Source organism: Antedon bifida, chromosome 7, assembly GCF_963402885.1.
Source record: "Antedon bifida chromosome 7, ecAntBifi1.1, whole genome shotgun sequence".
Lineage (NCBI taxonomy): Eukaryota > Metazoa > Echinodermata > Crinoidea > Comatulida > Antedonidae > Antedon > Antedon bifida.
Genome location: NC_136232.1, coordinates 5,029,128 through 5,050,705, shown reverse-complemented (window position 1 = coordinate 5,050,705; position 21,578 = coordinate 5,029,128). Strand labels below are relative to the sequence as shown.

Here is a 21,578-nt window from a genome sequence, read left to right as displayed (position 1 = left end):
GTGCTATCTATAGGCCTACTTCACTGCTCTCCATTCTAAAAAAACATTACAAAACAAACTTAAAATAATGCTTGAAAATCAATAATGAGTCTAATAAACATGTGATTCACTGCAGGGAGGGGTTAGGGACCATTAGTTAGGGTTCACTGTTTTCCAAAATGCAAGAAATGTATGTAGGCTAGGTAGCCTCATAACTGCAACGTCCTAGGCCTAACAGTAGGCTTATGTATGTAGAATAGTACGTCACGTGAATATGCCAGGTTAGGTACGTTTCCGTAGGCCTACTACTAGCTGGCTTGGTTGGTAGGGTCCTCCTGACCTACGCTTCTCTCGCTCGGGCGCTGACAACCTCAGCCGCAGCAGCTTTAGGCCTGGCCTAGCTAGCCTAGTTAGGCCTAGATAAAACTAGAAGAAGTCATCCAATAACATAATATGGGCCTACTAGCTACTACTACCATGTAAGAGAAAAGGTATACCGATAACTTACTCTTTTTGGATAAAAACATGGGCTATTTTAGCACAAGAATTCTACTTAATATTCAGGTTGTGCGACCACCGATCTTCGTTTGTTGTGGTTTTTAAAAATGCCACTTCAAATTCTCCTCATAAACTTAACTCTAGAGGGCAGTATAACCATTTTTTTTAGAAATACGGGGCGCAGTTTAAAGATGTATTGTCCCCTGAAAAATAATTTTGTACAACTTTTTTTGTTGAATATGCCATTTTAATGTCACATAATAGTTATTGACTTCGACCAAAAATTGGATCGAAAACAAAATTATTTACCTGAAAAAACTGGAATTTAAAGCAAAAAATGGTCAAATTGGCTGCCAGCCAATAGATTTTTGGTTGAATTTAACCATTTATCATGTTATTTTATAAGTGAAAAGTGATTTCTTTCCATTCTTTTGTCTATTAAAACTACAAAATAACCTTTTTAAAGTCGGATTTAATTAATCTTCATTTTTCATGTTTTTGGGGGACAATACATCTTTAAGTCCAGTTTAATTAATAATTGCGTCTATTACTTTAGAAATATCAGTAAGATTAAGATTTAAAATTGCTCTCATTGGTTATTGGATTGAATAAGTCAATCCAATTGTTGGTCAAAGTGGCATTAAAAAATATATTTCAGTGATTTAGTCGTCGGATCGTCGTTTTTGTATATTTTATATAGTAGTAGGTTCACAATTACTAAACAAACGAGTACGGTATTTTTTTAAACAATTTTTATTGCGTATAAATATATATATTACAGAATGGAGTAGAATAATTATATCATTATTATGCCTTGCTGATCTATTCTTCTATAGGCCTAACCATGTGTACATGTAGATCTTTAGGGATGAGCACCGTATCAATAACGTGAAGAACACCATTGGTGACAGTGACGTCATAGAAGTCCAGGGCAGCTTCGCCTATTTTGGTTTCTGAAAGGAAAAACACGAAATGGTGAAAACTGGTTCTGAAATCTAGCACAACGACACCGAAGGTTGCTTGATATTGATTTGAAAAACTTGCGGTCATTTTTTGCTAAATTCCCGTTTGGTTAGACATATATGAATTCAGAAAGTTAGGCCTACTTACCGCCGTTTGGACCGATGGTCACGGGAAGTTTATCGCCATTCACTGTAGTAATTTCTTCTCCATCTTTTAATGCAACATGGAACATCGTTCCATCAATCATGTGATTTTTGATGACCTTCGTTAACATGTCGTTGTTGCCCATTAAAGTTTTAAGTGTATCATAAGGAAGCTTACGAAATGCGGCATTGGTTGGCGCGAGAAGCGTGTATGGTCCACCTGTAATGTAAATAAGATGTTTTGTATTAAAATCACAAGCCCAGTATATGAACTGCTAAAATTAGTTGGTAACGTATAACCTACGAGGAAAAACAAACTACCTTCAAGTTTTTCCATTAGGCCGGCAACTCTGGCAGCTTCCAATAAAGTTGAGAATTCGAAATTGCTGGCTACCATGTAGGGAATATCACCAATGGGAATGGGGTACATGACGTAGTCAATGACGTGGACAACTCCTTTGGATACGATTTGGTCAGGCTTAGAAATGGGGCATCCGTTTACGGCGATTACCTGCAATACAATTATTGTATTGAATTAATGTTAGCAAAGAAAGTTATTCGGCCTATTGTATTACACAGTAAGGTAGTAGAACGGTATAGTGTGCATACCTCGTCATAGACGTTGACGCGAATCTCTGTAGATCCTAGTCGACTCGGAACAAGTTGTTCATTTGAAAACTGATCTGAAGACATCTTGGTTCCAGAAATATGATACAGAAGAACGTCCGTCAATAACTCGTTGTCGTATTGCAAGCGATGTAAATCGTAGGGATGGAGTGCTTTAAACGCGTCGTCAGACGGAGCAAAGAGAGTGAATGGCCCTAAATGAAAAAGAAAATGGGATGTTACACCACGTATCGTAGAGTAATACGTAAATTAGGCCTACTAAAATCTATACCTACCCTGAACGAAAAGCGTTTCCTGAAAATTTAATTTAGAGATCATGTCAAGTAATGTTTTTATTTTCAGGGCGTCTGCGCTGTTTTCTAAGGACAGCTCTGACGTCATCGCATCCAGGCTGGGAGGGAGAAGCACGGTGTCGATGACGTGGACAACCCCATTGGTGGTAGTCTCATCGGGGTAAATAACAGTAGCTTGACCGATTTTGATTTCTGAAAATAAGACGTTATAATAAAGTAGTTATTGCGACTATTGTAGTTAAGGGCAATATAATTATAAGCCTACAGAATGTATGTCAACCGCACTTACCACCACTATCTGCGTCGATGGATATTGGCAGTTTATTATTGAGTGTAGTAGTTACTTGGCCACCATTTTGCAATGCAACACTGAAAACTGTTCCTTTTATTAAGTGATTTTCGACGACTTTAGTCAGCATTTCCTTGTCCCCCATTATCCTTTTAAGCGTATCAAAAGGAAGTTTATGGAACGCCGCGTTGGTCGGGGCGAGTAACGTTTGCGAGTCACCTGTAATGCAAATTGAAATCATCGAGTTGAAATGTTTCTATATTGAAATCCCTAGTAATATTATACGGTTGCATCGAGATTTAAGGCCAAATATACACTGTACCTTCAAGTGTTTCAGTTAGGCCGGCAACTCGGACCGCTTCCAGTAAAGTTGCAAAATCGAAATGACTAGCTACTACAGATGGAATGTCGCCATTGGGAATGGGGAACATAACGTAGTCAATTAAATGGATAACGCCATTGGGAACTGCTTGGTCAGGTTTAGAGATCGGACAACCGTTTACAGTGATAACCTGAAATAAAAATAAAAGGGAATGCAAATTTAGTGGGGTTTAATGTTGGGTGTGGGGTATATATTTTATTACCCCTATTTTCGGTAGGCTTAAGTATAGAAGAGCACCATCTACCTTATCGTAGATGTTTATTCGAACTTGTGCAGATCCTAGACGACTTTTCACAAGTTCTTCATTCTTCATTTTATCAGAGTAGATTTCAGTTCCAGCAACATGGTACAGAAGAACGTCAGTCAGTAATTCGTAATCGTTTTCCAATCGGCGTAAACTGTAGGAAGACAGCTTAGCAAACGCGTCATCGGTTGGTGCAAAGAGAGTAAAGGGTCCTGAATAGATAAAATATTAAATAAGCATTATACGAATGTTTTGAAACGTATTTTTATCCGAAGCAGGCCTACCGGTAAAATATACGTACCTTGTACGAAAAGTGTTTCTTGAAAATTCAATTTGGATATGAGCTTAAATAATTTAGTAAGTTTTAGGGTCTGGGCCAAGTCAAGAATTGTGTCTTCACCAACGCCGCTGTACGATACTGGTAGCTCTATATTAGACATCTTTATCTGTTGAGGCAAGGCATACGCCAGGCTCAGAGACACTAGCACGATCAACAACTTCATCTTCTTAGGCTTAGGTGTGTATCACGCAATACAAATTGTCCTTCTACTCGCAATCAACAACATACAACGAAGCACTAGGTTTATATAGAGACGGTGATGGAATAATTAGCATAATAATAGAAATACTTTTTTTTGATTGGACAATAGTTACGTAAGCAATTAGACAGACACCTGGATAGTACTATAAACTGTATAGTTTCCATTGGTTGTTAAGGGAATGTAAGTTTATCAGCAATGACCGGCGGTGGTCGGCCTGATGTTGATAGGCACCTGCTTGCCTCTAAATACAATGAATTAGTTTAAATCTATAGACTATGGCAGCCAAATTCCTTATTTTTGTGTACGGTCAGATCATAATGGTACATGTAATAAACGAGTTACGAAACTGAGATGCATTCTAGCTGCTACAAATTATAAAATAATGTTTTATTTTGTGGATTTATAGCAACATCCAAGTTCCTTCTGAAACGTCTCAGCGGCTGCAGTAACGGATGCAATTTTAGCGTGATACATTTACTATAATTTGGTACATGCTCTCCATTTTTATTTTCCCAGTCACGTGGGATCGTGAGGATTTTCCCTACTTTAGGCCACTCGTGATCCATGTGGTGGTTTAGAGGCAAATACATAAACCCAAAACATTATCAAATTGTCACGCCCTTAACAAAACATTTCGTGAGGGAATACCTTTATTTACACCGATACCATTAATTCTATTGGACATAAACTAGTCTTTAGCATGAATTTAACTTAATTGAAACATTAATTCAATGACAAATTTGTATATAACAATGTAAACTCTATTACCATAGGTTATAACGGAGAACATCATTGCCGCCCTCTATTCCATAAGAACTCCGACTTTAAAGCTCAGGTACAGGCATGAATTTTAAATTTAATAACTGGTTAATTGTACATAAATCAAATATTTGTAACAGAAATCAAGATGAAAACCTATTATCTATATTTAGCCATCTGATAACATTTTTTACCACACCGGTTATTTTTCATAGTTTTTCAAAAATGCCTCTCTATTTACAACATTTGTGTACAAAAGAATAGCGATTTGAACTATCCCCCCACTGATAAGAAACTGCTTATTTTCAACAAGCTTGTGTAACACAAATAAAATCCCAAAATTATGAAACATAGGGGAAACTATAGATCGATAATTATTGGAATGTATGATCAATAGAAATGTTTTGCCCGCACCTAGCCTTTAAACTACGTTATCAATACAATATGTTAGCAGTTTTATTTCCAGATTAGATGGCTTCAATTTTATATCAATAAAATATTTGAAATCTATAATACAATATTTGAAATCACCTATAATGATCTTCAATCAAAACTAAATACAAAACGACACAATCCTTGTAATTGAATGTTGCTGCTCCGTGCGAGGCAGTGGACACAAGTTACTCGAAATGTTGCCTATATACTGCTACGCCATCCAGTTATGTGGATCAATGCGGTTTTTATGGCAGTATACTATGGGCGGCCATTAAGGCCAAAATAGACAAACGTTGCCGTACGAACAATTCCGCTCCCGTAAGGCAAACTAATGGCGTTAAAGACATAATTCCTCGAGTGACAAACAAATATTGCCGTACGGACACACAAACACATTGCCATATGAACAAATTTCCGTATGGTTAAATTGGCGTAAGGACAAACATTGGCGTAAGGACAAAAATTGGCGTAAGGACAAAAATTGCCGAAAGGACAAAATTGCCGAAAGGACAAAAATTGGCGTAAGGACAAATTGGCGTACAGTCTAACTAAATATAAACGTTGAGGGCAGCATAGTATTTTAAAACCACGTGACTGAAACCACTCTGTGTCCAGTCGATCCTGCTGGGGAATATTAAAAACACAATCATGGAAGGCTTGGGGCAAGCTAGCCAACAATAGGCCAGCCGACAATAAGCCAGTCCACTTTTATTTTTTCCAGCCAACAATAACTATGAAACGCCGTTTGTGTATTTTTTACATTTTCAGTGTTACTTATGGTTTTTATGGTATTAGAAATTAAATATTTGTGAGAAAACGGCGGATTGCTCCTGGGAGTCACTTGCTGGGATTATACTAGGGTACCTCCTTAGTCGTCCTGTATAAGTTAGAGTAGGACCGCTGGTCCCGTTTACTCGGCATTTATCTTTTAAATCTGAGTGTAACTCAATTACGTTTTTTTATATACTGTATAGTGAAATTTGATACTGTATTTGTGAGAAAACGGCGGATTGCTCCTGGGAGTTACTTGGTGGGATTATACTAGGGTACCTCCTTAGTCGTCCAGTATAAGTTCGAGTATGACCACTGGTCCCGTTTACTCAGCATTTATCTTTTGAATTTTATACTGTATTTGTGAGAAAACGGCTGATTGATTGATTGATCGAATTTCACTATAATATTAAAAACCGTAATTGAGTTACACTCAGATTTAAAAGATGAGGGCTGAGTAAACGGGACCAGTGGTCATACTCTAACTTTTACTGGACGACTAAGGAGGTACCCTAGTATAATCCCACCAAGTGACTCCCAGGAGCAATCCGCCGTTTTCTCACAAATACAGTATAAAATTCCACTATATATAAAAAATCGTAATTGAGTTACACTCAGATTTAAAAGATAAATGCTGAGTAAACGGGACCAGCGGTCCTACTCTAACTTATACTGGACGACTAAGGAGGTACCCTAGTATAATCCCACCAAGTAACTCCCAGGAGCAATCATATAAAATTCAAAAGATAAATGCTGAGTAAACTTCACTATAATATTAAAAATCGTAATTGAGTTACACTCAGATTTAAAAGATAAATGCTGAGTAAACGGGACCAGCGGTCCTACTTTAACTTATACTGGACGACTAAGGAGGTACCCTAGTATAATCCCACCAAGTAACTCCCAGGAGCAATCCGCCGTTTTCTCACAAATACAGTATCAAATTTCACTATAATATTAAAAATCGTAATTGAGTTACACTCAGATTTAAAAGATGAGGGCTGAGTAAACGGGACCAGCGGTCATAGGCCTACTCAAACTTTTACTGGACGACTAAAGAGGTACCCTAGTATAATCCCACCAAGTGACTCCCAGGAGCAATCCGCCGTTTTCTCACAAATATTTCATTTCTAATACCATAAAAACCATAAGTAACACTGAAAATGTAAAAAATACACAAACGGTGTTTCATAGTTATTGTTGGCTGGAAAAAATAAAAGTGGGCTGGCTTATTGTCGGCTGGCCTATATTGTTGGCTAGCTTAACACAAGCCTTCCATGATGTTTTTATTCCCCATCAGGATCGACTGGACACACAACAGAGTGGTTTCAGTCACGTGGTTTTAAATTACTATGCTGCCCTCAACGTTTATATTTAGTTAGACCGTACGCCAATTTTTGTCCTTACGCCAATTTTTGTCCTTTCGGCAATTTTGTCCTTTCGGCAATTTTTGTCCTTACGCCAATTTTTGTCCTTACGCCAATGTTTGTCCTTACGCCAATTTAACCATACGGCAATTTGTTCATATGGCAATGTGTTTGTGTGTCCGTACGGCAATATTTGTTTGTTACTCGAGGAATTGTGTCTTTAACGCCATTAGTTTGCCTTACGGGAGCGGAATTGTTCGTACGGCAACGTTTGTCTATTTTGGCCCTAATGGCCGCCCATAGTATACCTGAAACACACGTCTCATATCGGTTTGCAAGATGGTACGAAAGCGATAGTTTAGTTTGCATGTGTGAACTTGACTTGTTTCCAAAACAAACACGAAACCTCGTACTAATTACAAAACACCATGATATTACCAGTAGGCCTAACCCAATTCTCAAAACTCGGAACATTTTAAATTTACACACCGGTTGCGCAACAGGACTTGGGATGGGAGGGTGGAAATAGTGGGTGCTGTACGCAGTTATTCATAAAACAATTCTAGTTTCAAGTTTCTTTGCCATTTGTTAGAAAATAGCCTTCTCTGGTCTCCTCGCTTTTAACATTAACAATATTTTAACAATTATTAAACATATAGTTTTACAATTTTTATTTTGGGACTAATAGAGTATTATAATAGGAGTAGGGTCTTTATTTATATCTTTCTTTTGAAAGTGTGCGTATCCAAACGAGAAAAAAACAACATTTTAAAAAACAAATAGCAAAGGAAACGCAGAAAAAAAACAACTAAAATAAGAACATCTACGCCAGAGAAAGTGTGCCAATTCAAAAGATACAGAATCAAGTTATTGGTTGAGAATTGAAGTTTTCTTACAGACACAATACATTAAAGAACATAAATAAAAACAGCAAAGCAAACGCAGAAAAAAAGGAACCAAAATAAGAACATCTACGCCAGAGAAAGTGTACTAATTCCAAAGATACAACAGAGTCAAGTTATTGGTTGGAAATTGAAGTTATCTTACAGACAGAATACATTAAACTTAAAGAGTAAACGGCGTAAGGTTGATTTCATGCAGGTTACTCATAAGTAATAACAAAAACAATATAAACTCAGCTGGTATGTTTACAATAAAAACTAACCTCATAAATTGTAACAATAATTAAACATTAGAATTTAGAGACATTTTAATTTATGTAGTTGGCATATTACAGTCCACTTTACTTGCTGGTATATTGGTTAAATGTTTTCATAATATTTATAATTAGAAAATAATCCCTTTCCTTTGTTTTTGTCATGGTTTCTTCTGCTAGAATGTTTACACAGCCGCTCTTCTTAACAATATAGTTTCTAGAGATGACCATGTTTCGCACAACTCGTGCATATTGTTCTAAACAGCCAATACTTCGTCCGCTAAACCTCATCTAATGTTGTAACAGATAATTACCAAGTAAAGCGCCTTGGTTTATTTTCTCAATCGTAAAAACGTAAGACGTGGTACTGAACGAAAGTATTAAGCGGTAAAGATGGGAATTTATTACAGACGTTACACACTTATAACGTGCTCAACTGCCCTATAATAACTATTATTTTAAAATGATTTCCATTTAAGCGAATCAAAGTACTAATCAATTTGTGTTGAGTTTGTGTATTTGTTTTAATTTATAACATTAGGTATAGTAACAACGCTAAAGCCTGAAGATGCATCGAAGGCAAGACTCCACAGCCCACTAATAAAACTTTGATACTTAAAAACTTTAGCAGTATTTAATACAGACAGTAACTAGTTAAGATATATCATATCAAATTATATAAATGATTCCAATTCTATCTTTCCATCAAAAACAAAACAAAGAAATGCTATTCATTCGTAAGGTTTAAGATGTAATTGATCCTAATTTTGGTTACCGGTATCTTCTTTTGATGATGAAACTTCGTCAAGAATATTAAATCTCTAGGTTACGAACCGATGAAACTCGATTCACAATCACGCTGTGTGACATGAAAAAACACAATATTAGCTGGAATTCTCCAGATAGAAAATTCTCTCTTATTTTTCCTGTAGCGAAATAATCGGGTCTATCTGTCTCGAATTGAGCAGTCATTCGCTATCGATTTCCAGGCTGGAGCGGTTGAAGTCTCTCGGGTGAACAGCAAAAAGACCAAGGGCTTAAGCCTAACATGACGGGGTTGTTCTTGGGTCAACATCATCAAGGCCACACGTGTTGTTACGGCTAAATCTCAGTTGTAATATAGGACCAAATTCAGATAATGGAGCATCATCCCAGACAGGTGAAGTAACGAACAAAACATATTTTTATAATGTGAGAACAAAGTGGAAATTTCTAACTCTCTTTTTTGTTTTGAAACAATGTTGGCAGTTAATAGAAGTATTAACTACCACTTTCTTTAATTAAAAAAAAATACATTTTAATATAATTAATTCGAAAAACATTCTTTGAAGTTTCACCTTCATTAATTAATTATGAATTATTGGTTTCTTTTTTCCATTACAAGTGTATTAATGTTTCTATATTATTAAGTAGAAAATGTATATGTAGAATACCACACGAAAAATAGATTTCCAAGTTAAATATAGTTTTAAAAAAAAGTAAAAAGAACATTTATTTCTCTCTAAGTTCTTAATAATACATTACAATAATTTGATTAAACTAAAAGATAGACAAAATTAAAAAAAAAACAAAACTTGTTAGTGGCAGCCCATAAAACTGAATAAGAAAAACATTACGGGAACTGGAAACAGGACAACAACTGTAATGAAGACTTAGACTTAGTTTCAGAGTACCGAAAACTATAGCTTTAAAATAATAATTTCTGGGAACAACCTAATTTTTTCTCTTTTTGTTTTTAGTTCACAATCTTTCGGTTATTAAAAAGATACTATTTCTCAAATGAAAGACGAAAACAATAATATTAAGGTGAAATAGTTTAGCAGTGAAGTCATTAACTATCTGACTTATACATAAACTTGAGAAACATTCATGTGATGTCATTCACGTGATGTCATTCAAGTAGATGTCATTTTATAGTATGATGATGATCAATATGTTTGGCATGAGCCACATCTTTCTGAAAAATATAAAGAAACGAAGAACACAAGAAAAAGAATGCGCAAATTGTCAAAACGTGTAGGCCTATAACATTTTTTTTAAAGGTGTACCGAAATAGAAGAAAGGTATACAAATAAGAATCAGTAAGAAAGGGACTATGTTCATGTGCTAAAAATTAACTTTTCAATGAGGCGGAGACAGGTTGAATGGAAAAGTCTAAACGAATGAAAATATTCTTTCCATTCAACGAGTATCTTCCGCAAACAATCGTTTATAATTCTTCAGAATGGTATACAAATAACATTTTGTTCAATAGCAAAGAGACTATTTTCATGCATTGAAAATTTACTTCTCATTGAGGCGGTGTCAGGTTGAATGAAATAGTCTAAACGAATGAAAATAGTCTTTCCATTCAACGAGTATCTTCCACAAACATTCGTGTAATCATAATTCTTCTAAAACCATAAACATTCACACAAAAGTCACTTTCATCGTAAGATTGACACTTTCAATTATTGAAATTAAACAATTACAATTGTACAAAATACGTGTAACTGAACACACGTACGTTGCTTATAATATGAATAAAAATAATCCTTCGCCAATTATGACAACAATTCTCATAACCCTTACGTTAGTCATAAAAAGTAACAAAGAACGTAATTACCGGCTAATGGGGTTGATAGCGTTCAGGACATGTTCAATGTTTCTACCAATACATCGGTCATCTTCAGAATCACTGAAATGGGACTATTGACTAATGGTAGATGGATTATTGCAGGCCTAAAATGTTCTATCTTAACATTCTTTCGCCCCCAAGGTAATTTCATCATGTTGCAAATAACATCAAACTAAATCACATAGGGTATGTTACTGCCGATGGTATGACGTCACAGTCGAAAACGTGAAGAAGACTGCCGACTGATAATGATAACGATAACAAGAGGGACACAGAAGAGTTGTATCAACTCTATCACTATTTTTACCCACTCAATAAACAGTTACTATTATGAATATTAATAAATACTAAAATCATAACACTACTGCTAATATAAATTAATAGTATTAGTAGTAACAACAATTAACCAAAAACGGTGGTAGACGGTGATGGTATTAAGGATGACAATAAAAGTAATGATAATGACTAATGATATTAAGAAATTGCTGAAGATGAATAACGAAGTCATACTACTATATATATGTTAGTGATATGACATCATCATGTCCATATATGGGAACATCACATTTTTTATATACATAAAGTTTGATAGTGTCGACAGAACTTAATAAGACGATTTTTTTTGATTTCGCAAGAATGTGTATCTATTGTTCACATGTTTTTTTGTCAATCGGTAATACATCCTCCTCCACCCTTTCCTGAATTGAAATAAAGTTGACAACTGAACTCTAACGCATCTTTTTTATTTGTATAAAGATTTGTACTTGACTGGTATAACACTAATTTCTGTCATATAACAGTGACATGTTTAGGGTGAGTAATTTACGACTTTCTCTTGATGAATGACTTTGGTCTGAGCTGAGGTTAGTTAAGGGTATTCTAAACGCTGTTCTCAGTGGTATTCTAAAATGTTTTATGATCTAACTCCGATACCGTAATTGAACACATCCTTACATTAATATCATACCAAAGAAGATAAACACAAATGAAGACATATATCTGATTCTCTCTTTAATCATACAGACAGTTCACGATCCTTTTAATGTTATGTTTACATCATTATACTACTGAATAAAGATATAATCTCAATTCCTCTTGACTTTAAACCGGCAATGATTGTTTTTAAGGTGTTTTTGATGGTGTGTAAAATGTCTACCGCAGGCCTGGATTTAACCCCGGTGACTGAATGCGGTAATCGCTGGGCAATTTGCACCCGTAATCAAACAGAAAGTGATAGTTGTAAATAAATACAGGCATCGAAATGGATCTGTTATTCTACGGGTGAGTAGTTTAGAGAAGGGTGATGGCAACCAGGGTCGCGTTAAATACAGGTAGAAATGTCTTTTTGAAAGTTAACCGGCGATTGATCTCTACTCTCTTGAGATTTGAAAGAAACAAGCGGTAAATGTTGACAAAAGCATCGTTGAGGGACAAAGAACAGACTTCGGAAAATATATATTAAAATAATCAACTTTAAATTCAAAACATTCCATTCCCAAAAAGGGAAATAATGATTAAACCACACATATCTTGTTAAGATCAAAATAATTAAGTTATTGTATAATGTTAATTTGTTATAATACTTATTTTACACTGTATACAGGCTTATAAACAATTAGTCTCTTGGAAACAACAAAACTGGTAATGGTTGAAAATATCTTTTTTCATGTTATGAAAGCTTCACTGTTACTTTACTAATATAAAGAGTAACATTATACTGGGATATATGAAAAATTAAAATAAAAATTTTAAAAAATTAGGTTAAAATAACAAAAATAAGAAAGTTTGGTTAAGATATTACAGTAAGTGAGATCTATCATTAATGTTATCAATTTCTGAACCAAAATGTGTTTTTTAAATAATATTTGTATGTGTTTGAAAATACATTTATAGTTCAAAATATAGGCCTGACTATTTACTATTGCAAAATATCTAGGACACAAATTACACTGTTATAACACACTTTCGTTTTTTGTTTTATTACATATTTATCGGTGACATGATTATCTCTAAATTGTCATTAATTGTTTCAAAGGTATACACTTTGATTTGTGTATGTTATATATCATTTAACGGTTACAGGCCTCATATGGTATGCATTTCACCCACTCAAAAACAAACCCACAGAAACGACATAAATCCCAGCTATATGTTTTGGAACGAAGTAGATTTCCACAGCCTAAAACATACAAGAATTTATGTGAACAGAAAGACCGAAAGATGACATTAAAAGAGAAGAAATAACGATCTGGAATGGAACCTTTGACATTTTGGCAAAAACTACAGAATGCGATGTGAACTTAGGGTGTTTATTTGAAATACCGTTTACGGGACCACCGGTACTGCGGCCTTGGTAAATACAGCAGAGGGGATAAAATAAATTCCGAGGAGGTTATAAGAAAATGTTAAGTTTCTTTTTCTAGTACGACTTCTGCCACTCCTAGGCTCAAACGTTATGTACCAACTAATCTTGGATTATGTTATTATTTTTTTTTAGTTCGAAAGGTAATTGAGAATTTTGTTTTCGTTTGTTTTATGTACCTTTTATCGACAATCGTTACCAAACTGATAACATCGCCAGAAATAAAAAAAAAAGTATAGGTTTATTACTATGATAGGTCTATACACATAATTTACAGGTATACATAAACTCTACACTCCCTAGTGATAACTGGAAATCAATTACTGTATTTCACAAACGGTAAAGATGAGGATATAAGAGAAGGAGAGACAAAACCGCTCAGACAAGTAAAAGTCAAAATCAGAATTATTCGGAGATTCGAACCCGGAATCGCCTGCTTGATATGCAGACATCCATTATACTTATAGAGCACTGAGGGGTTTCATCACCATCATCCATTCACGAAAAAAAAAAAATTCTTCAGACAATAACTGTTATGAAATAAATTGTTGAATTTTAATGAATGAATAAAAAAAAAGCACGACCTTGGGAAACAATATCAATTCATGTGTTCGTGACTTCACATAAAAGCTGGATTTGTGATACGTTCTGTGAAAGTCATGTACCCCTAATTACACCATCACCAATGCTTCGACCAATGAGACCGTAAGTTACGAACAAAATTCATATTGACCCAGTAGTTAAAAATCGATAGGCCCTAGTGTTCTCTTATAAATACTTATGACATTATATATATTACAATAATAATAATAATTAAATCAACATTATCTTGTTAATAGATCAAGCCTAAATTATTATGTACATACAAATTATGCATTTATGAGAAATACAATATAATAATGGAATTGTACTAAAATTGTTGTTTTTTGATTGTTTTTGTTTTGATTCTATAGGTTAATTTTTAAGATAAATATTGTATTTTCTTTTAAATGTGTGTTTGCTTTAATATGAATATGAAATAAAAAAGGAAAATTCTACACCTTATTTTCAGAAAAAATAAATAGAAATTACTAAATAGACATTATATATTCACAATTAAAATTTACAATCTCAATTATTACAATTTTACAACAACAATACCCAACAGTGCACCAAAAAGAAGCGAGTGCTAGTCAGATTGGTAACTATTATTCAAATGTATCTACATGTACATACATAAAACAAAAAATTATGTACAAAAAAAGTAAAAACATTGGTCGCCCAGGACCGGTCATCACCTCCGATGGACCGGTCATCACCTCCGATGGACCGGTCATCACCTCCGATGGACCGGTCATCACCTCCGGTGGGACACTACATACAATTGTAGTTCTTTTTGATTGTTTTTGTTATGATTCATATATGTTAATGTTTTAGATATTTTCTTTTCTTTAAAATTTGTGTTTGTTTTAATATGAATATGATTTAAAAAAAACAAATAAACATTCTCATTCTTTACAACAATGGTCACTACCAGCAACATCTACCGCCATTCTTCATCGTAAATGTCTCGGTGCGGCACAACCGTCTTATCATCACGAGAAATTTAATAGTCAAACATTCTGAATCATTAGTCGTTCATGTCAATATGGAACTGAACAATTATCTGTACCATTCTATTAACAATTATTACCCTTCAACGCATCGATTAGTGTGTTTTCCTTGAGTGGGGTTGAACTGGTTCGGTTCAATTCGAGAGAGGCGCAGCACTGTTTCAATCCGGATTGAACCAATCCTCTCTCGGATTGAACAAGTTCTGCCCTTGCATTGATTGAACCAGTTCTGCGCCTCTCTCGGATTGAACCAGTTCTGTGCCTCTCTCGGGGTGAACCAGTTCTGCGCCTCTCTCGGATAGAACCAGTTCTGCCCCTCTCTCGGATTGAACTAGTTCTACGCCTCTCTCGGATTGAAACAATCCTCTCTCGGATTGAACCAATCCTGCGCCTCTCTCTGATTGACAGTTTTGCGCAGAGAAATTTTTGTAAAATTGTATTATTTAGGCCTATTTATATCAAACCATCGATGGAAACACCCACCATTGAGAAAGCAGATTAAGCAAGGAAAGAGGGTCTCAAATCACTTTATGACAGCGATAACATGACTTGCAATAGTATGTTAGACTCCATCTAGTGACAGCTACAGAATTGGGTGTACATCAACTGCTCGGAGGCAGCCTTTAATCATAAGGGACACTTACAATTATGCTAGCATTCCCCATACCTATGTGATGAAAGTAGCATACGGGAGTTTGTTTTGAGAGCGGGCAGTTTCAGACGACTTGGAGTGAGTTTAGCGAACCTGGATGCGATCAGTCTGACTAGATTCTTGATGTCTTTAAAGGTGGCTGCAACCGATTAATCATTCTGTGCTTGGTGCATCACGTGTTATTTTGATAACCTGGGCAAATTTTTGGTAGTAAAAATATTAAAATGAAAAGTAAGTTGATAATTTATAAATCAATAGGCCTAAGGCCAACCGGTATTCTTGTAACCAACAAAAATGAAACACTGAAACAAAATCGTATGAAACTTCTGATCGAACACTATGTATTATATATGCCTTATCGATTAATTGAATAACAAAAAAAAAGAAAATGAAAAAAAAAAGATTCACATGAAAATGGTTAATTCATGTAAATATAACTGTGAGTATAAACAATTACTGTAGGCCTACATAAAAGGCATGGACAACAATGAGTTTATTGTACCCATTTTTTAATGTCACTGAAAAAAAAATATCAGAATATTTTATCATAAATTTAAAATAACAGAAAATGATTGACAATGTACGTAATTGGCCTAATGAGTAGATAACTGAACGCATAACGGTATTACAATAATTGTATTTATCAATGCGTGTTCATTCAATCTATGAAATGTCTATTTAACATTGATATTTAGAACGGTATGTTTTCGACACAATACAAACATATTATTTTATATATCAAATACGGCACTTTTAAGCAACACGTCGGTCGATTATGCTTCTTACGACACAACGCCAGTTAGAAGTCTATAAACACACTCACAAAATATAATTCAATAATGGTTTTATATATTTATACAATTTATAACGAGCTTCATGAATTTAATATACGGCAATAAAAAACCTGTTGGATTCCCATAATATTAATAAGGTTGCGAAGAATTCACTTTCCGAGTAAACGGACATGAATTAAACAAATCCCTCGCACACGAGTCCACGCGCAGGACACAAGTCGACAAAAGAATCGGCCTAACATCCACGGAGAAACTGACGATAATATAAAATACATAAATCAGTCAAACCCCTTTTTCTGCAGTAAGTATACGTATATATGAAAATAAAGACAAAGAAAAGAATATAAAGAGAATATACGTCAGTGTTTTTAACAAAGCCTCAATTGCTTTCATGGCGTTTAAATAAATAAACGATGAACGATTCCAAGTTGAGAGATGCAACACTTAAATTCTTCATTTCGAATGGTGTTCGCCTCTTCTATAGATTTGTTGGTAGATAACTGTCAATTAGTAGGTTATCTTGCCTACTGATTATGATTAAACACTCCGCAAATTACGCTATATGTAAACAAGTAATACGTCTGGTGGTAAATTTGCAACACTGACGTGAAATACGGTGCTGAAGTGACAGTACACTTTGAGAAGCCGATTCTTGATACTGTATCTGAAATTTCCCAGTACCATCGGAAATGCTGTAATACAGAATAACATGTGAAAGCCTGTATTATAGACTCTAATCTTAGCCAAAAACCTAACCTTCCATGATACAACATCACATGTGAAACACATGGGATGCTGTCTGATACCAGAGAAATATTATATGTGGAGACACAACACTGATACTCGAGTGATTTGGGAATCAAACCCACGATACGCTTGAAGTTATAGAAGAACAAAATTGTTTCTCTATTTACCCCCACCCCACCCTTTAAATAATGTAGTAGGCCTAACATTGGCAAGTTAGACATGCCAATGAGGTCGTGAAAGTACGTAAGGCCTATGTGCCCGAACGAGAAATCAATTTTTATACCGTCTCACACAATAATAGGCCTAATAACCTTTGTCTTGGCAGAAAAAGCCGAATAATGAACTATTTTATCTATAAATCCAAAAAATAATTTGCTAACTAACATCACTCTAAACCAATTAATCAATAACCTATATTAATAATAATAACCTATTATTAATTTCACTGCTAATTAAAATGAATGTTAGTATAATTGTCATTAAAAATGTGAATAGAACCGGGTTGCTTTAAAATAAAATATATTTTAAACCGATTTTTTTTTTATCAGTAACGAACTTCACGAATTGAGTCGAGTCCTGGAGCGTCATATTACGTTATGTATAAATAAGAAAGTGTTTTTTGTTTGATGTAACGAAATGTAAACACTGTGACGTATGACCACGGAGATCATTTTCATGAAATGTTTTGTTGGGTATCGTTGCTCAATGTCTGGTGGTATTGTTTTTACAGTTTGATTACTAATTTCACTAGTTAGGCCTGCTAAGAAGGTTGATTGATGTTTAAAAACGGTAGTGAAGTATCTGTCTATTGAAAGCTTCCGTTTATCGTCCGTCATGACACCCATTTTCAAGAAGACTATCAGTCGCTAGGCCGGATCAAACTGAGTTTACACGGTAAACACAGGCCTATTCGCAGACAAAGTCTTAAAAGCGATCTATGTTCAATATTTGCCTAAGCCCGCTCTGCCCCAGCTAAGACTTAGCGCAGGTGTGCTTTACGGGCAATTTGATACCCTTCGCAGTATCTTACCGCATAACACTTAAGGCTTAAAAGAATTATTATTATTTTAAAGTTATAAATCAAAACAACTTTCGCTGGATAATTCATCGTCTTGGTATAATGATAAAGAAATGTATTTTTAACACAAAAATATAATGCACAAAACACAGACCCGTACACTGGTGGATCGTGGAAATTAAATGTCAGTGTTAATAATAATTTAGGTGGAACCTCTCAACCCGCAGAACTCGCTAGTACGGGGCAACTCTATGAAATTAAATGTTCATTGTATACATAAACATTTAACTTTAAATTCTCAGACAAGTCGTATACATATAGGGGAACATGAATACCAGCAAATACAAAAGAACGTTATTTAAAAACTTAAGACCGATTGATGACATATTCATTTAATACACGTCTAGACTGAATAAAAGAAAATTAGATATAATAAAAGCATGAATTAGTATAAATTGGGAAAAGTATGAATGAATTTGACCACACGACAGAACCTCTACCGGTATCTATTGATGTGACATGCAGACATGTTCGTCAACGAAACTGTAAGTATATATTTGGTAAGAATTTGTCCATTATATAGGCAAATTATGTAATAGGGCCTATAAAGTGTCACATATGTATCACATATGATATCTGATTGTGTTTAGGTTAAGGTTAGGTTATGCATATGGCCATGATATAAGCGTCACATGCTCCTGTATTATAACATTGACTATGATACACATAGATGGCTACCAAAATCCAAAAATATCTCATCAATGTAACTTTATGAAAGAAAGGAAATATGAAAATCCTGTCGCAAAAACTGAAACATTTAAAAATAGTCCTGTCCTCTATTTGATGAAATTATTAGAAAATATTAGTAGTAGTATAAATATGTTAAATATTGGTGTATACTGTATCCCTTCAAATGCGGCCTATTTTAAAAATTGTTTTCTTTGATATACATTTTACCTTTGATATACGTTTTATCTTTGTAACTTATGGTTAGGCCCTATCTATTTAATGTGATGTTTCCAAATATGGTAGTTATATTGTCAAATATGGTAGTGATATGACATCATCGTGTCCATATTTGGGCAGATCACATTTTTTGACACATAAAGTTTGATATTGTAGACAAGGCTTTATTTCATTCCTGTTTGTAAAGAATACGTCAATTCAGCCCTTGTGCTGCCTTTATATTTTAATATTTTATTGTTGTTTTATTGAATAATGATACCGAGATATATTACCAAACGGATTAAACATATACTTTTAATATACTAACTGTATAGGCATAAACTAATTTTGTACCGTACGGTACACAATAACGGGTAGTGGACTATGACCATTTAAATTGTGCTTTACAATGTTGTGGTTTGTTTAATTGTGAATTTATCAGAGATGTGTAATTCGTGTGACATTTCGACCTATTAACTAAGATACGGCATACCCTTAAATTTAATATTGCGACTCAATCAGGATAACGAATTAATGATTAAAGAATAAACTTAGCTGTTCACATGTCGTGGAAGAGTTAACTGTTCTGCTGAGGACATTGTGACAAGTACGTAAATATAAATTATAAATGCTATCTAAGTTTGAAAAAAAAAGAAATATTTATCTATGACAGTCTATCCAAAAGTTGAGTGGTGTTTTGTAACATCATTAAAATAGATAATATCGCACTCGAACAACCCATTACTGGCAAATCATTTAGAAGATTTTCTTTCGATAATTTTTTTTCATATCAAGGCACAATAACCCACGTTTTTACGATGTTTCGTGTCAAAAACGGTATCACACAACTAAGTGTCGATACGTAATAGGCCTACAGGCATGCTTTGGAAAACACAAATCCAGCTCTTTAAATACAATCATTTTACGCAACCGCTTACGATCGCTTTCTACGATTAACTAACAACGTCCACCAGTGCGTACACAGTAGTCATAACCACGACAATGATTATTCCGCCCACAGCGGCTTACTAGCCAATAGAAACCGTTCATTAAGTAAGGATTTATTTTGATTGACAGCATAGTTGTACAGTTGCTTTGTGAAACTTTCGACAGCAATGGAAGTATGGATACGATTCGTTGTAAGCCGATAAATGGGAAACAAAAACGAGTTGCCATTCGCTCGCATAATTCCCTTTAAAAAACTTGAGTAGGCCTATTGCCAGGTAACTGACATAATTGCGGAACTCGGTGATGTAAAAAAAATGTAAGTGAGCGAATATCAAGCGTGCGATTGCATATTCAAGTAAGCAAGTATAGGCGACAGTATGTCCACGAACTATCAAGCGCGCGATCGGTAAGTCTATGAGATTGCGTGACTTGATCGCCTGCTTTCCGCCAACAATATAGGGGCTTTCCTCACGTCAAGCGTGCCGTTGTAATGTTTAACACACCAAACCAAGTACAGTAGGAATCACCAATCGGCCGCACTTCCATTATTTACTGTTTATTTTTGCATCCCCTGATTGCAGGTCCACCTTAGTGGAATTAAAGGCAACCGAAATCACGCAACAATACACTGAGCCACTCAAAGAAGAAATCAGGTGAGTTTTGAATAATCATGCATTGATTATAACACTGTTTAGTTCTTTAAAGTTCTCACAAGCCCCTGACAAGCAGTATTAACAGCTGAAAATAATAGAGTCATACATTTTGGATATATTCTTAGCATCCATAGTATTTACTAGATTATCTTTAATACATTCTTCCGCAAAAGTTCAATGAATACCGCCTCTTAATGATTTGAAGTATTCTAATGGAGTCTCCAAAACTTTCAACTTAAAAACTCATCAGTTTGCGGTTTTATCAACAATAAAAACATTTAAATTCATAATATCGAATTAAAACGATATGTAAAAGTACATTTTGGAATTTTAGAAGGTTATAGTAAACCTTTGTTTTGAAATCAACCTAGGCCGAATATTATTAGTAACATGTTTTTTTTCCTTCAAACAATACCAGAGCCAGCATGGCGAAGGACAGAATAAATGCTTTGAAAATAGTTACTTATAGCCCTCGTTCCTACACTTATTATACAGATTTTAAATACTTATACTTGTTTGAAACAAGGAAGAGTAAATGTTACTTCCCTGTTTGAACCAACAATACAAATACAAGTTTTTTTGTTTTGTAAAAAGTTTAAAAGTTGTAAAATTTACTTTACATTTCAACTAACAAAACAAGCAAGCACATTATTGGCAACTTTTAACAGGTAGCCTATTTTATCATCTTATTAAATTATACGTGGATATAAAAAACGAATACATTTTAAACTATTTGTGTAAAACAAAATAGAAAAATAATGAAAAGTAAATTATCAGACTTCAAAATGAACAGACATAAGTC

General features: G+C 34.6%; 2 protein-coding genes across 2 annotated transcripts in view; both read right to left on the bottom strand.

The window, feature by feature from the left end:
• Positions 1–998: 998 nt before the first annotated feature.
• Positions 999–3,984, bottom strand: LOC144847343 (transforming growth factor-beta-induced protein ig-h3-like). Its single transcript, XM_078703640.1, has 9 exons — positions 3,720–3,984; positions 3,419–3,630; positions 3,115–3,304; positions 2,793–3,011; positions 2,486–2,695; positions 2,193–2,404; positions 1,905–2,094; positions 1,588–1,803; positions 999–1,430 (listed from the first exon to the last, which is right to left on the bottom strand). Exons 1-9 carry the CDS (start codon positions 3,919–3,921, stop codon positions 1,300–1,302), a joined length of 1,782 nt encoding a protein of 593 aa, XP_078559766.1. The 5' UTR covers positions 3,922–3,984; the 3' UTR covers positions 999–1,299.
• A 13,061-nt stretch (positions 3,985–17,045) lies between these two features.
• Positions 17,046–21,578, bottom strand: part of LOC144847337 (biotin--protein ligase-like) — a 62,457-nt gene continuing 57,924 nt past the window's right edge. Inside the window, exon 13 of the mRNA XM_078703631.1 lies at positions 17,046–17,157. The gene's annotated coding sequence lies outside the window, so the exon portion shown is untranslated. The remainder of the gene's footprint in view (positions 17,158–21,578) is intronic.